General features: G+C 44.0%; 1 protein-coding gene across 3 annotated transcripts in view; it reads right to left on the minus strand.

The window, feature by feature from the left end:
* Positions 1 to 15,113, minus strand: part of LOC100650884 (serine/threonine-protein phosphatase 4 regulatory subunit 1) — a 147,834-nt gene that overhangs the window by 113,977 nt on the left and 18,744 nt on the right. For 2 of the 3 annotated variants that reach the window (XM_048407809.1, XM_048407810.1), the window contains one exon: positions 10,426 to 10,582. In XM_048407809.1, the coding sequence (XP_048263766.1) occupies positions 10,426 to 10,582 (157 nt within the window). Of the gene's footprint in view, positions 1 to 10,425; positions 10,583 to 10,879; positions 10,993 to 15,113 lie in introns of those variants that run through there. The other variant, XM_012310253.3, reaches the window with a different exon arrangement.

The raw sequence follows: 15,113 nt of genomic DNA on the forward strand, positions 1-15,113 counted from the left end.
GGCATCGGTCGTCGATCGCTACAGCATATATTTTTTCATCCAGTCGGTCGATGGGCGCCCCTGAAGCGGGACCCAGAGGGTGCATCGGAATCGTAGAGGTCCGAGGGTAACAAACGCGAGTAAAATGGATAAAGGCTACACCTGGCCTCCGGATGGTCGACGGCGGCACGCGCTGCTCTCTCTCTCTCTCTCTTTCTCTTCTTCTTTTTCTCTCTCTCACTCGTTCTCTCCGTGCAGATAGGTCTCGTTTTCCCCCCCGAATGTACACACCTGCCCCTCACCGACACGCATGCACGTCGCTATGACTGTGCGCGCAGCGAGGGTCGTAAATGCACACGGATTACTCCCGGCGATGCCAGTGGTATGGAGGATAGAAAGAGAAAGTGGACGAGGCAGAGTGAGAAAGGGGAAAGAGGAGAGGCTACGACGCAACTAGAACATAGTTAGCCCGCTGCGATTCCGACATGTTATTTCCTAGGATGGTAGACAGAGGAGGCTGTCTGACTCGAGTCGAGGTCCTTTGACCGGTGAATAAACTTTGCGCGAAGAAAAGGGTGCTCGACGAGCTTACTTATGTATACGACGCATTAATGCCGACCAACCACCGTACCGGTTCAACTTGCCGCGGGATAACGAAATAACCGTAAATCTTGATAATCGATTTTTGTATCCGGAGCGCAGTATTTTTGCAGAATTTAATGGAGAATTTTTGGAGATCTGTTCTAGAGTTAGAGATATCGGTAGATTCGATGCGTACGTTAAGCTTTTTAGAAAGAAACGTTGGATAAAACCTTACGATTCATCGTCATTGTAAGTACTACCGGTATCTAGGATGTTCCATGATATTTGTTTAACGTCTGAATTCAATTTCATACGCATTGTCGATGGCAAACTTCTTCGTGACAATGTCAAAAGTTTTGTCGAAATGTCCTAGTTTACAAAAGGGGTGAAAGTTCCTCGTATGCGGAATCCTGCAGCTAGTTTACGATTACGACTTCAGCAAGTCTTTCGAAACTTTTATCAAACATCTGTGACAAACTATAGAAACAATTACTGTTTTCAGACATCGTAACGTCTAACAAACAAAGTATACACATGGGTGAAAGAGCGATTCTCTTTGATTCTTCATCTACGTAGGACACAACAACGTGATTGCAAGTAACTTTCGCTGGGAGATCGTCGCGACGACAGTAGAGAGGCGGCGAAGCGAGAGGATGAAGGGACCTAGAGAAGCCTAAGAGTCGGCTGCTGCCAGCAACGATACCGTTTCTCGTGGTTGCTTCTCCGATGCATAGCCTCTCTGTGTTTGCAACCCTCCGCTTCGCCAACTTTGCCATTCCAACGATGCGCCCTTAATCCCTTTTCCGTTGGCGCGTCACCGAAGAAGTTGACGTTTACGCCCCTTTGAAACTTGCCGCCTAGAAACTTGGCCGCTCCGTAACGAGGTGCCGACGATATCGTCGACTCGACGGGAACATTTTCGAAATTGCGCGGAAGACCAGAAAGTCGCGAGAGGCACGCGACGAACTATCCAGATGGGCGCGAGGTCGTGGAGGAGGACGGCGAGAAGGAAACGAGCAAAAAACGCGAGATTAACAGGTTCGAATCGTCCAATTAATTTCAGAGAAACGCGCAAATAGCGAGAGCCGCCAATAACCGGGGAGTTACAAAGGTAAACGAGCTTTGTAGAAACGTGACCGCGCAAGAGCGAAGTTACACGTGTAATGCCGCCCCCTGATGACGTTGATGGTGGTGATGGTGGTGGTTCGTTTGTTCGGCTGTAACACGGACGGACTTTTCTTCGTGAAGCGCAAAGCTCCGATAGCGATGCAACGAAACGCGTCCCTCGCGCCACGGAACAGCAGGCTGCGGGGGAAATTGGCGGAGGACCGCATTATTAAAAGTTTCCATGCTGGGCGTGGACCTGATCGCTCTCTTTCTCTCGCTCTCGTTCGTGTTCTCTCTCCCCTGGCACTCTGCTCGCTGCGTCGTGTGACAGCTTTCGAGTTTTCGACTTTGGAACGGCGTTCTCGCTAGAGCAGCTCCTAATGAAGCGAGGGACCCTTTAATGACCATTTTCCGCGGCAGATGCTGCAATATCGTGACGTAAATCGTAAACTATATGGGCAAACCGTCGAATACGATGACGACGTTTCATGACGACGACTAGGAAAGGGAAGAAGAAACGGAAAACCAAGGAAACGTAGAACGACGCGCGCAGAAAGAGACGAAATAAGACGGGCAGATGGTCATAGGGCGAAGGGCACGTGCCCTAGACACCGGCTTTACGATTTCATTATTTCTTTTTTCTTCTGAACGACGACGTAGATAATTAGAGATCCTCGTAGCCGATAAGGTGTCCTACACACGCGTACGCCTCCTCTTTCTCTTTTCCTTTTCTCTCCTTTCTCCTCCCCTTTATCTTTCTTCCTTTTCTGACCAACGGTTATTACGATACTCGGTATCGATCTGACCCTTCCACAGGAACAACGTTATATCGACGCAATTCGAACTCCCTTCTTTACCAGGAATTACTTATCTTGCTCTATTTATGCCGAGTTCTTGGTCACTTCCGTTCTCGTGGTCCCGCTGACGTTTAAATTCGACGCCGCTCGAAACGAAAAACGGAATCGTTAAGCGTTTAACGATCGCCCGTGATAAACTGATGTCTTTAAATTTATCTTGTTGAACGTTCGTCTTGGTTGGGGAATGATCGTATTGTACTGTATTTATCTATTTTAGTCTGATGCTCGAAAAATCGGGCTTGGTTTCAGATAGTTTACGAATATAAAGCAAAACTAAAACTAAACTTACAGGTAGCCAGCTACAGTACCATACAAATATATCAATTCTTTGGAGTTGGTTGCTTGACAGTGATGTCGAAATTAATAAATATATTCTATTCCGTATATCAATATATTCTATATACATTGTTTCTGCTTCTCTCTATGATCTTTTATAAGTGTAATAAATTAAATATAAGATAATTCCGGTAGTTAGCGAAGATTATCCTATATGTTAATTAACGAAAAATATTTTATACGTAACGATAAGTCGGAAAAGAAGAATTAAACTTTTTCGACCAAGGCCTCGTTTTCGAGAAAATAAAGTTGAAAATTCGATGAGTACACGTCCATTTAACGAACTCTTTATGGACTGTGTTCGACATGGTTGCCAACTAACGAAACCTATCTCAAACTTGATTTTTTTCGAAAACGATGCGTGATACGGAAAAATTGTATTTTACATTTTCGACTTACATTTGTTTGTAGAATAATTTTCCGTGAATAATCTGCTGGTGTTAATCAAGTACGTGTAGTAACATAGTAACGCTATTTCCTCGAAACAATCTCGAATGAAAAAACTTTATTTTTCTTTTCGGTATTTGTTAAATTCTTTGAGCGAAGAATAATTCCTTGTCCTTATCGCGTGTCCTGGAACACATTGTATATCAAGTTTTTATATTGAAACTATGAGAAACGTCAATCCGTTCATTTTAATATTCAATATTTATATTATATTGACGTCACCATTGTCGGCATCGATTCTCACATTTCATTGTATTTCACTGTTTGCGTTCGAATATTTTTTAAATTCGTCAATATTTGCCTTTCGCGTTGCATGTGTACATACATGTTCATGGATTTTGTTCCGTATAAAGTGAACTTGAATTTCAATATCCATAACCGAGCGAGTAGAAGTTTCTTCGATGTATGTAAACCGAGTTTACGTCTTACATCACTTTGAGAACGTCTGTGCTTAATCGCGGTTTAAATACACACCTCAGGTTTCAGAAAAAGACTATCAGGAACGAAAACGATTCGCATGGATGCAATAAAGGGGTTTATCACAGAGCAACAATACGATGATTATTCCCTAGGCGTGCACCGTTCAAGCACGACTTCCAATCGTGACCTAAGACGATCGATTCGTTTACCGTGCATTGTTCTCGAATCATACTTTTGATGAAAACAAGTTACGTCGCTCCCTCGAATATCGTGAATTAACTTACTTTTCACCTTTCCAAGAGTAGAAGAATTCTCACGATAGATTTTCTAACTTCTACGGAAGATTTTGAATCATTTAGCAAGGGTATAGCGATAACGATCGACCAACGAGTTTGCACATACGAGGCAAGAAAGCACGACAGAGTGAACAGCTACGTGACGCGATCCTTAAACTGATCAAAGTGCACACGTAGATCGGTGTAACGTCGCGCAATATGATGCAATCGCTTCGTTATTACAAGCATGGCCGTGCAGTATCTTTAGAAATCTATGATTTTCTAGTAATTCATTCGTTCGATAAATTCCTTAGATTTTGCAGTGCATTCCACAGCGAGGAATGCTTTTTGGATGATAGGCGCGGTGTCCCACTGACCGTGATAGCTGATACGGCTATTTTTCAAGCGGTCGAAACCGAATCACGAAATTACCTGGACGTAAATCGAAATCGCAAATACCCGTGGTAATACCCTAATCCCGGTATATTGGTCTCCCTCTCCCTTCTATCTATGCCGTGTGCGTCTGTTTGTCTGTCTGTCTGTCTGTCTGTCTGTCTGACTCTACGTATACGTGTGTTCGCGTGTATATGCAGGTTTCACGTATTGAAAACCAGAGCGAATAGCGTCGAACGATGAAAAAGCGGAGAACGACAATCGGAAAATTGTGCCATCTGGTCGAAGGCTGCGTTCACACCGAACAATGTCCGCATTATCTGTTCTCCGCAACGGTGGAAGAGGCATGACGTGGCAAATGCTTGGCACACCAGACAAATCGACTAGTCATTGAATGACTGCGCTTCGAATGGGGAACCCAGTTCCACCGACTAGGAAAAATTCCGGGGAAATGCGATTTTTACTGTCCGCACGAAATCGCTGCCGTTATTCGCTCTCCGGCACGTGTGGTCGCAACCGCTGCGGGTTTTACAAAAATGATATTATCTTAATATCATGGGTGAGCGAAGCTTTTGTAATCTTTGTAAAAGACTGTGTCGAAGTTGATGTCATGCAGGGCTAAGGACTATGTTGAAATTTTAATTTTAAAATATAATTGTTCCTATGTATTTAATCTCTTTAGAGGTGAATCTGTTAAGCTCATAAAAGAATTGTTTTGTATCTTGTAGGAAGAAAGATATTTATGTATTTAGACATTGGATGCTACGAATGACTATTCGTGAAATGATTTCATTTCTTGTAGTCGTATTTCTTCTCTTTTCTTCCCCTGCTGCAATAGTTTCTTCATTCACGTTCCCTTCTTATCTTCTTCCGCTTCTTCCTTCCTTACTTCTTCACCCCCTTTTTGCTTTTTGTCCTTCCTACTCTCACCCATTTCTTTTATTTTATTCCTTTCTTACTTCCTTTTTAACCTTCCATTCTCTCCATTCAATGCTACATAAACTTCCCTCTTCTTTTCCCTTTTTACCCACCCCTTCTCATGGAGACTTAATCTGTTACGTAACAGCTACTATTCTTTGGCAAAGTTTACACAAAAAATTGTTTAAAGCTATTTATAAAAGTGTTTTACATTTACAGTGGCCACTAAAAGTATCTGCACATATCTGTATTATCCTATGAAACACTTTTTTTATCAAGTTCTACATTTCATTTTCATAGCGTCAAGCTTTCGTAGTTGTATAAAACTACCACTAGATGATACAAAATTTAATATACTTGTAGCTAATTAATTACCATATAGATGCTATGATTAAAGTGCGGACTTTTAGGCAAATTCTTGTTTTCGAGAATATAATTCAAGAAATAGAGCAAGCACTACTATACTTTGCATATTCCATGTATTTATTCATATTACGCGCATTCTGCGTACTTTCGCGGTTTTAAATTTCTTCCAATAAATCAACGGTGTGCAAATACTTTTACTTGTAGCCACTGGAAGAAAGCAACGCGAAAATTTGTGGAAATAACATAACCGGTTAATCGGCTGGTCTCGACGGGCCATGTCGTCAACGAGTTCGTCGTCTAGACTTGTTGCAGACGTGACCTAAGGTCCGGATTAATTTTAGCAGTATTTTGTTTCGACCGCGTCTCGCGTTGTACGCGACGAGAGAGCCGAAGAACCCATTGGCTCGTCCGGAACACGTCGGTATTCCAGAATATTTCGCACGTGCACCGCGCAAGCCAGGCTCTGCTTCGCGGAAACGCATCATGGCGCCAGAAGCATCGACCGCGAGGCCGTGGTTTCCGCCCGACCGTTTTCCTCGTTCGTTAAAATTCCCACGTGCCACGCCAACGAGGAGAAACAGCAGTCGGGTCAAAAAGAGGTTTTCCAACTTTGTTTAAACTTTCACGGCGTAACTATACGAGCGATATCTAAACTATGCACGAGCATAATAACGGTGGTAGAACGTTCGCGCTTCTCGCGGGCGAGATATCTTCCCACTGATCTTATTATAGAATAAACTTGTGATCGAATCGAGTTAACGACGTGTTAAATTATGATTTCCAGCGGACTGTTGCGTATTCATAAGCCTAATGATTAATATCGCGAAACTAGCCAGTGCAAAAATTACAATACACATAAATTGGTCAGAGAGTTCGAGAATCGCATATCGTAGCTGTACACTGAAAGAAGTTTTATTCAACGAGTGTTGTAGACTTGTTGGTCACAAAGAATCTTTGTCATAGTATCAGAACAACGGCATGTCTAACGAAACGTACGAAATTTGTACCTCTGAACAGTTGTGAACGTATTGCGAGACGATTTAGTGCGAAATTACAATGAAGTATCTCATTTTGCCAAAATTGTCAGTGATACGTCTCTCGACGTGATAAGTACAAAAAAGTAGTAAATGTATTATGAGATATTATGATCTGAAATTTTAACATGTGAAATTGTAAAATGATTTGCCACGGAATGATTCTTTCTCGGATACAGTCTTTCTTATGTTTCTTCAGAATTGGACGATACAGAGTCCTCTTTGCATCGGCACAGCTTGTTGATGCAATAGAATCGTTCATAGATCCTCTAATTGTTTCGAGCAGCTTATTTTGTAACGCACAGAATTACGTTAATTTGCTGATCGATCGACGCATGCCAGATAAACAAAGCGTTTCTCTATCGAAAGATACGATCGTTCCGCAAAGAACGAACTTTCTAATTGCATCTGAAATCCCGTGAGCACGTTGTCGCCGGTAGCTGGTAATCGGAAACCATGCAAGAGCGCGCGCGGTTACGAAACATGCTTTTAATTACATGGTCTGGGTGATCTTGGCACCTGTGAAACGGTGAAACGGTTCACCAGGGAAACCTGTGTACGTCTTACGAGACTTTCGACGATGACCAGAACGCTTGCGATACTTGTCGATGGCAATTCTTCTAACGTATTTACATTCTCGTATTAATTGGACAACGCGGCATACATATTACGCGTGGAAATACACTTTACCAGACTAAATGTCGAATAATCGCACGGATGTACGATAAAACGCGTTGCACTCGTTCTTTTCACAAGGAACAGATCGCACGGGTCGATTCGGAAAGAGTTGGGAATTATGTTCTGCGCGGTCAGATCAAGATCAAGTTGAATCGGAGCAGGGCAAGAAATACGACGCGCAATACCGATACTACGTTCCTTTCTTCCGTTGCGGCTCGTATCGCGCTCACACGCGCCATGCCGCCTGCATAAATCAGTTGTGTCAATTAAGAAGTTCGAAATCATTGCAAAATCGTGACGCCCTATGAATATATCGTTCGAACAACCTATGACGATGAGCCTTCGAGAATTGTTAGTTATGCTCGGTGAAGGAAATGGACGATTAGAGGTTGGCAATTAGCCTTTGTTCTACGCTAACGCTCGAGACCGAAACCTCCTTTAGTGCACATGTCGAAATAACTTTTGTTAATAGGGAGAAGATACATGTGTTAGCATTTAAATGCTACTACTAATCGTTTATAGTTATGACAGATATGTATAATCGAAAATGAAAATAGTTCCATATCACAGAGAACGTGTGCATTTAAGAATATTCGATAATTGTCCTACTGACACACGTACTTGTTGTTGGTATAAATTGAATGCTCTTTACTTCCTGATTATTCTATTATAAATCCGTTATTATCATTGGCATCGTATTTTTTAATTTAGAATCGAAGTGCAGATAAGTGAATTCAACATGCAAAAAGTTCGTTCAATCGAGTACTAAGAAAAATTTCGTTCATGTAAGCGGAGTTTTACTACAAAAGGTGAAAAAATTTGTTACAATTTCCCAATAAATGTAACAAGTAGCTGGTCTAATACATACGTCTGACAGTGTACGCGTTTCGTAGTAAACGAATTAAGAAGATCGATCGTCTTGTCGCGTTAGAAGATCGGAATTGCAAAGACAATGACAATTTTTCGTTTGTTCCCGCGAGGTCGAATCGACATCAGATTTTTATGTACGGTCTATTTCACTCATAGGTAAACCGACTCGACGTGCGTTCCAAAGTTCGCTCATCCGAAACGTTGGCACGGAAAGAGAGAAATAGATGAGGGAAGAGAGCCAGCGAGATCGTAGAAGAGCATAGGAGAAGAAAGGAAAGGGAAGAAGCAAAGGAACGAGAAAGGAGAGAGAGAGGCGAATGACGTTGACCTCAAACGAGGCGCCCGGCAGTTGGACGGTGCAGGAAGGGAGGACGCGACGCCGCGCGCCGCGACGCTGACGCACCGTGTATATTTGGCTAGGGTCCGCCACGTCCGATCGTAGTAGTTCTTTCCGCGGTAGATAATCTCGAGTGACTGCTATCCTCGATATCCTCTAGGTCATATTGTTCCGATTTTAAACCTCCATTTCACGGTCTCTATTTTTTCACCTAACCGTCTCGTCAGTCACCGATAACACCTCTAGTTTTCTAGTATTTTCAAACGTATCATCTTTGTCCACTATTATTAACTCGTCTGATGTTTATCGCTTCGCTATTGTGAAACTTCCAATTTTGGCGTCGCTCTAGTTTTCTATAAATACCAATGGACCGGTTAACTTTGAAATAGTGAAAATTCGAAGGAACAGAGATTTTTTATTTACGAATGCTTTTTCTTTCGTCGCTTAGATTCGTATGGAATTAGTCATTCTGGTCGTTCGTCAGCTTGAGTTCGCGTCACGAAGACTATAAACGAGCCATGATACGAACTTATTAGGTCAAAAGTATGGCTCAGATGTTTCATAGAATCTAAGAATTTCAAAATTGATCGAAAAATCTTTGATCCTAGAACTCTTTTTGCTAGTAAATTTATCGAGATAAAGATCGTTGCTACTTGTATCCGCAACATCAATTTTAATTAATAATCAGTGATCTTCTCGCTGGTGATGAAGATGATTTGTAACGAATGCAATCGAGTTTTTTCCTTTTACCAAAATAGCCGATTTTATCTTCAGGTAGCGTTTTCAAGCGCGAGCAAACTGAAGTGGATGCAAAACGAGAGGGGCGGGAAAACGTCGGAGCAAGCGTCTCGGAGCCAAAAGTTCGGGGTGACTGTAAAGAGTAGAGAAAAGTCGAGGGGGTTGGTAAGCAACGCGAGGATTCGTTGTACGCAGAAGAAACAGCAACCGTCGACTACCGGCGCTTCGAGAATTTATGGACGAGCCCTTCTTTCTCTCTCTTTCTCTCTCTCTCTCTCGGGTACCGCGTATCCGGCCGGTGTGGTGCTCAGAAAAAGCGAAACCTGCACGAGAGGACTTCGGCGTTACATTGTGTAGCGGCAGTCGCCGATCCTCCGAAAGAGATTTCCTTTTTCTCCGTATGGAAATGAGCAGGCATTTCTTTCATCGCGGCCTTATTCAATGTCTGCTTGCGCGTACATCATATTTTCCTCTTACCCTTTGCCGATGTTCTACATACTCCAATGTTTCAACAATTTCGCCGTCTCCATCCCTTAAACATCGTTCCTCCATCCCGTTCCATCGTTTCTTTCATTTCGCGGAGACGTCGAGAGGTTCTTCAAAGGACGGATAGTTACATTTTCTTGCCATGTTTCGCATAACGCGCGGAAATTCGTTTTGTCTCGCGTTTTGATGATATTTCACGCCGGCACGGAGTCAGGGAAATTCGAAAATGTTCGTAAATAATTTCGAGTGAGCGACACAAATGTAAGGCAGAATATTTGAAAGAGATTTCAACTTGCTGTGCGATTCAGCTAAAAATATTAAGAGACAGCACGCTTGTTCGATGTGTATGCAAACGAATTTTCATTCGTTTTCGCTCTTTCATGCAAACGACACCGACGGGCAAGCTCTGTGTTTTATAACGAGTTCACTTCGTTCTTGTCATACGGTCACACTCTTCAATTTTTCCGTATATGTGCAGGCTATTGGTTTATAAGCGCAGATTTATCCAGATATATCAACATCGAGATAGATTCGCAAGCAAATTAACGACTGGAATGTACTTGTTGTGACAGTTAGAGGTGGGAGAAAGAGAGGAAACTCACCGTGTGAAGCTTGCGTCCGACGCTACGTACTGTTGCAATTTGAGAAGAAGTTCGTCCCTTCCACCTTCGTCGCCACTTCCTCCAACATTGCAAATACCGGTCCCAGTAGGACTTAGAGTATAATTAACATCATCGCAGTCTTCGTCGATCCCCATTGCTGTACAGACCGAAATGTAATAATATTTAATCAAAGAGGAAGGAAAAAGGTAAAACTTATTTCGACTTGCGATACGTTATAGTAACTTAGAAAAATAAAAGAAAATATTCCTGCCTGTTTCGTTACGTATCTTAACGTACTAAAGACCATTTATTATTTTTCCAGCGAATTTACGTTATTGAATTAGAATTTTTATCTTTTGTCTAGATTTTAGAATTTTAAGAATTTCCAAGCAATTCAATTATTTATGAGCTTCGTGGCAAATTATATATATATATTTTTTAAATCAATCTATACCTTTTCACGTGTTTCTGATGTATATGATCCTTATGTAGAGTAGAGGACAAGTCAAATCATGTTGTTGTTTTGCCTCGGAGTATCAAGATCGTTAGGACACATATAATGTAAGAATAAATAGACTCCGTGCAAAACAATGTCGCCGTTATGCACAACCATTGAACAAAGACGAATTTGAATTTTCCAACTCCCTCCCTCCCAGAATAAATAAACCGACGCAACCGAAAAGAGTAGTATGTACGAGTATCTTTCTGTATCGACGAGTATCTAGCGAGCATTTATTGAGTATTAATTAGCAATTTTACTTCGCTATTTATACTCTGTACGAGCGACTCGGCGAATATAGTCTGTATATCTATTTATTATTTTTAAATATATTCGACGGTTACGACAACAAGCAATAACATCTAATAAATCTCACGGTCAAACATCCTATATACCAGTCCCCTACACTTATGTAACGTATCTTTTATACTAATGAGTTTTTTATTTTGCATAGTTTTTACAATTATACTTCGTCGGAACAGCACAACTTACTCTGTTTACCTACGTGTTTCAATGACGTTACATTTGCACAACTTTCGTCCCTTATTGATAAACAGATTAAGAAATAAAGGAAAAGAAAACGAAAATATGTCAACAGTTGTACAGTTACGTAAACTGCTAAACGATATTAAGATAAGTGGCTCGAGGGAATATGGCGACAAATAATGTTATTCGAACCGGTTCGCTCGAATTCAGCCGGTTCGTTGCACCGATCGTGAACATTCGTTTCCCTGTATTTCTGCTGAGACAATTTCCCTGTATCCACGGGTATCGCGCACACGATGGAAGGTTGCCCGTGTGTAACTAGCGTGTCCGTAACGACTCGTGACAAAGAACGAGATAGAGATTCAAAGGAGAAGGCAGCAGGGATAACCGGACGCTTTAAACGGAGCAGTTCCTGCTTCCAAGTCTGCTTTCCACCGTCCCCTTGTGTTCACCTTCCTCCGCCACCCTACATTTCTTCCATTTCCCTCCGCGTGTCTCGTATTTTCTACTAACGCGAATTTCCTCCGATTTCTCTCCTTTTTCCCACTGGGCGGGAGGAGGGCGAAGGAGAGGGGTCGGTTCAGCCATGTTATTTCGTCATCGCGCGGAAAACTCTGCTGAATTTTAGAGACTAGGAAGAGCATACAAAGGAAGAAAGAAGGAGGGAGAAGCAAGAAGAAGAAAAAGACACGTCGTTTCTTACGAACGACAGCGTGTAAGTAGCATGCTGAACGAAGGAAACGAATGAGACTCCGAGTATGCATGTTTCCGTACGCGATGAGGTGAGAGGATTTTTTTTCCGCGTCTTTCTCACCAGCGGGCTTCTTAAGGCCATAAAGAATTATTTTAATTCTCCGCCAGGTCTAATTCCATTCCGTTTCGACGAAGCAAAATTAATTTTGTCCCGGTTTTTACGCTCCTCGGGACAGCATGAAAATTACCTCCGTCTCAGCAGCAAAACGATAATTTATAGGAGATTCGCGGATCTCGTGGTCTCCCTCGAGATATTTTTCTCAGCATTCTTAGCCGGCATTGGAGGGGAACGGAGTAGAGGATAGGAAATGAGAGAGAAAAGGAAGAGGAGATAGTGGAAGGAAGAGATTGTACTGGATGGTTCGGCCACTCCTGCGGCGCACGAGCCACGTTGGATGCAAGAAGATAGAAGCAAAAGGAGCGAAAGAGGAAGGTAATAGGTACATAAAGAAGGCAGATAGATGGGAATGGAAGGAGAGAAGCGTGGAACGAGAGCAACATATCGATCTCACGAGACTTCCGTCTGTCCGATTCTAGGCTCTCTTTTATCGTAACGCTCGATCGGATCGACCGTTCCGCCGACGAGCCCTTCTATCTGAAACAAGCGCCCACCCTCTTTTCTCCTGCTCTCTCTCTTCTCGAGACCACCCTTTCTCGTCGTCCGGCCTAGTACAGCCCCCTCTATCGGCCTTCTGGCATCACCGTGTGGGAGGTAGGGGCTGGGCTCCAGAAACTCATTTGAATCACGTGCAACGACGAGTCAAGTGCAGCCGTACTACGCGTTTACGCCGACGTATATACGCGCGCTACTATGTAGTTACTAACGATCTCCTTTTTATCCCTTTCTCTCACTCTCTCTCTCTCGCTCTCTCTGCCAAGTTTCGCATTCGCTCGTCCTTAGCCTCGCGATTCCGGCTATTTATTGATCTCGACATCCGTAACCGTGTCGTCGTGTCGCGTGTTCCATGTTCGTCTCAACCTTCGAGTCCTTTTTTCTCTCGTCCCTTATTTTCCCCACTTTCCCTTACTTTTTCACCCGTCTTAGAGCAATATCGGACAGAGTATCAGATCCCTTGCTTCCGAAACCTATTATTCACGCGTTCTCGTTTCTTTTCATTCTTCTTCTGTCGTTCGCATTTGATACCGTTTCCACCGTATTTCGTTGGTTGTCTGGCCTTCGAAATTTCTCTTTATTCGGCCGTTCGTTCGTAATGGATATCAGGATTGGGCGGCAAACGACGACGAGCGCGATTACGAGGGGTGCCGACGCTACGGGGATGAAGATGGTGGAGCAAAGGACGAGAGATGGAGACAGATAGTGGGAGGGGGTGAGAAATAGAAGGAATGGGAGGAGAAAGAGAAAGAGAGAGTGTGGAGAGAGCAGAGGGGCGTGGCAAGATGAATGATCGCAAGACGCGGGAGTATTGATCCCGGGGACTGTGCTCTGACTGTTTCTCTCTTTCTCTCCACATCCCTCTCTCACTTCGGCATATATACGCGCGTCCTCCCCTTTCCCGTTCTCTTCTCCACCGTGTTCCTCCGTGGTCGTTCTATCTCTCTTTACTTCTCTTTCGCTCGCTGTCGGAGTTTCGCACCCCTATACCGGGTGGCGCGCCGGTTAGGTTCAGGGTCATGCGTGCACCCCTTTCGCCTGTGTGTCGGCTCCTTCCTTCCTTCCTTCCTTCCTTTTGCAAAGGGAGAGAGCCTGCTCCGGCCTGGATCGAAGTCGAAGAACCCAGAGAGGAGAGATCGTTTGCTCTCTCCCTCTCTCCCTTTCTCTCACCCCGATACAAGGCAAACGGTCGCCGACCAGTTCTACCACTGTGAGAGAGATCAACGACATTTTCGGCGCCCAACGTACCCCTGGTATGCGTGTCGCGTTGCCACGCCGCCGTGGCCCCTGCCAGAAAGGATAAATCCTGATCTCTTGGACGTCGGTATAATGAACCTTCTCCTTGTAAGCTCCGCGCACCCTTTACCCTTCACCCTCCCGAAAACCATGCGACGAGGAAGATACGATGACAACGACGACAACGACGACAACGACGACGACGACGACGGGACGCACATTCGATGTTGGAACGATTTCGATACAACTAGAGCGGCATACACCGTGCGTTCGAATCGGCGACGAGCACACGGTCGCGCTGGAAACCTGTATCCGTTTATCGCGCGTAGCAGCGCACACCGAGGTCGGAGAAACCGAGTGCCTCGTTACCGGTGCCGCTAATCTAGTATTTGCAGAACATTACGCGCGCGTCTGAGAACGTTCGATTGTGGCGACGCGGTTCGTGGAAATGCGCCAACCTTTAAAACGTATTCCATATACGCCGCGTTCGTTACATTAATTTCACCTTGGCTACGTGTCTGAATTAACGACACGCTGGAGTACCCGATGGCCGTCACGATCGGCGGGACAATTTGCACCCTATGCAGGACGTGCGTCTCATGATTTCGCGCGGTGGAATAAATGGTAGGATTTTCTCTTATCGACCGACAGATCGTCGCGGAACGGCGATGAATCGTCGATTGTTCGTCACGGATCCTTTGAATTCTCTGAGTTCGGGGCCACGATCGTGAAACGAACGTCGTTTCGAGTTATCTTTCGTTTGCGGCAAGCCGACTCGTCCGTAGGAATAGAAAATATCGTGAAATCGTGGAATCGGCGTGCACGGTCGATTAACCGGGCGCCAGCCGACAATATTAATAACCGAAGCACGGTCGGTGCACTGGAAGCGAGTCTCGACCGACGTGACAGTCCCGCGAAAAGTAATTACCGGCTCTCTTGTTCTGCGAGCTTAATATGACGGAACGACCGTCTGAAATAACATTCTGCATGCTGGTCGACGCTAGTTTTTCTTTTTTAAAAGCTTCCAGGATTAAAATGTTCTTTTCACGGTCGTTACCGTCCGACCAACCGAGACCCTTGTAATACTTTGTACGAACTTCT

This window comes from Bombus terrestris, chromosome 7 (assembly GCF_910591885.1).
Source record: "Bombus terrestris chromosome 7, iyBomTerr1.2, whole genome shotgun sequence".
NCBI classification, from domain to species: Eukaryota; Metazoa; Arthropoda; class Insecta; order Hymenoptera; family Apidae; genus Bombus; species Bombus terrestris.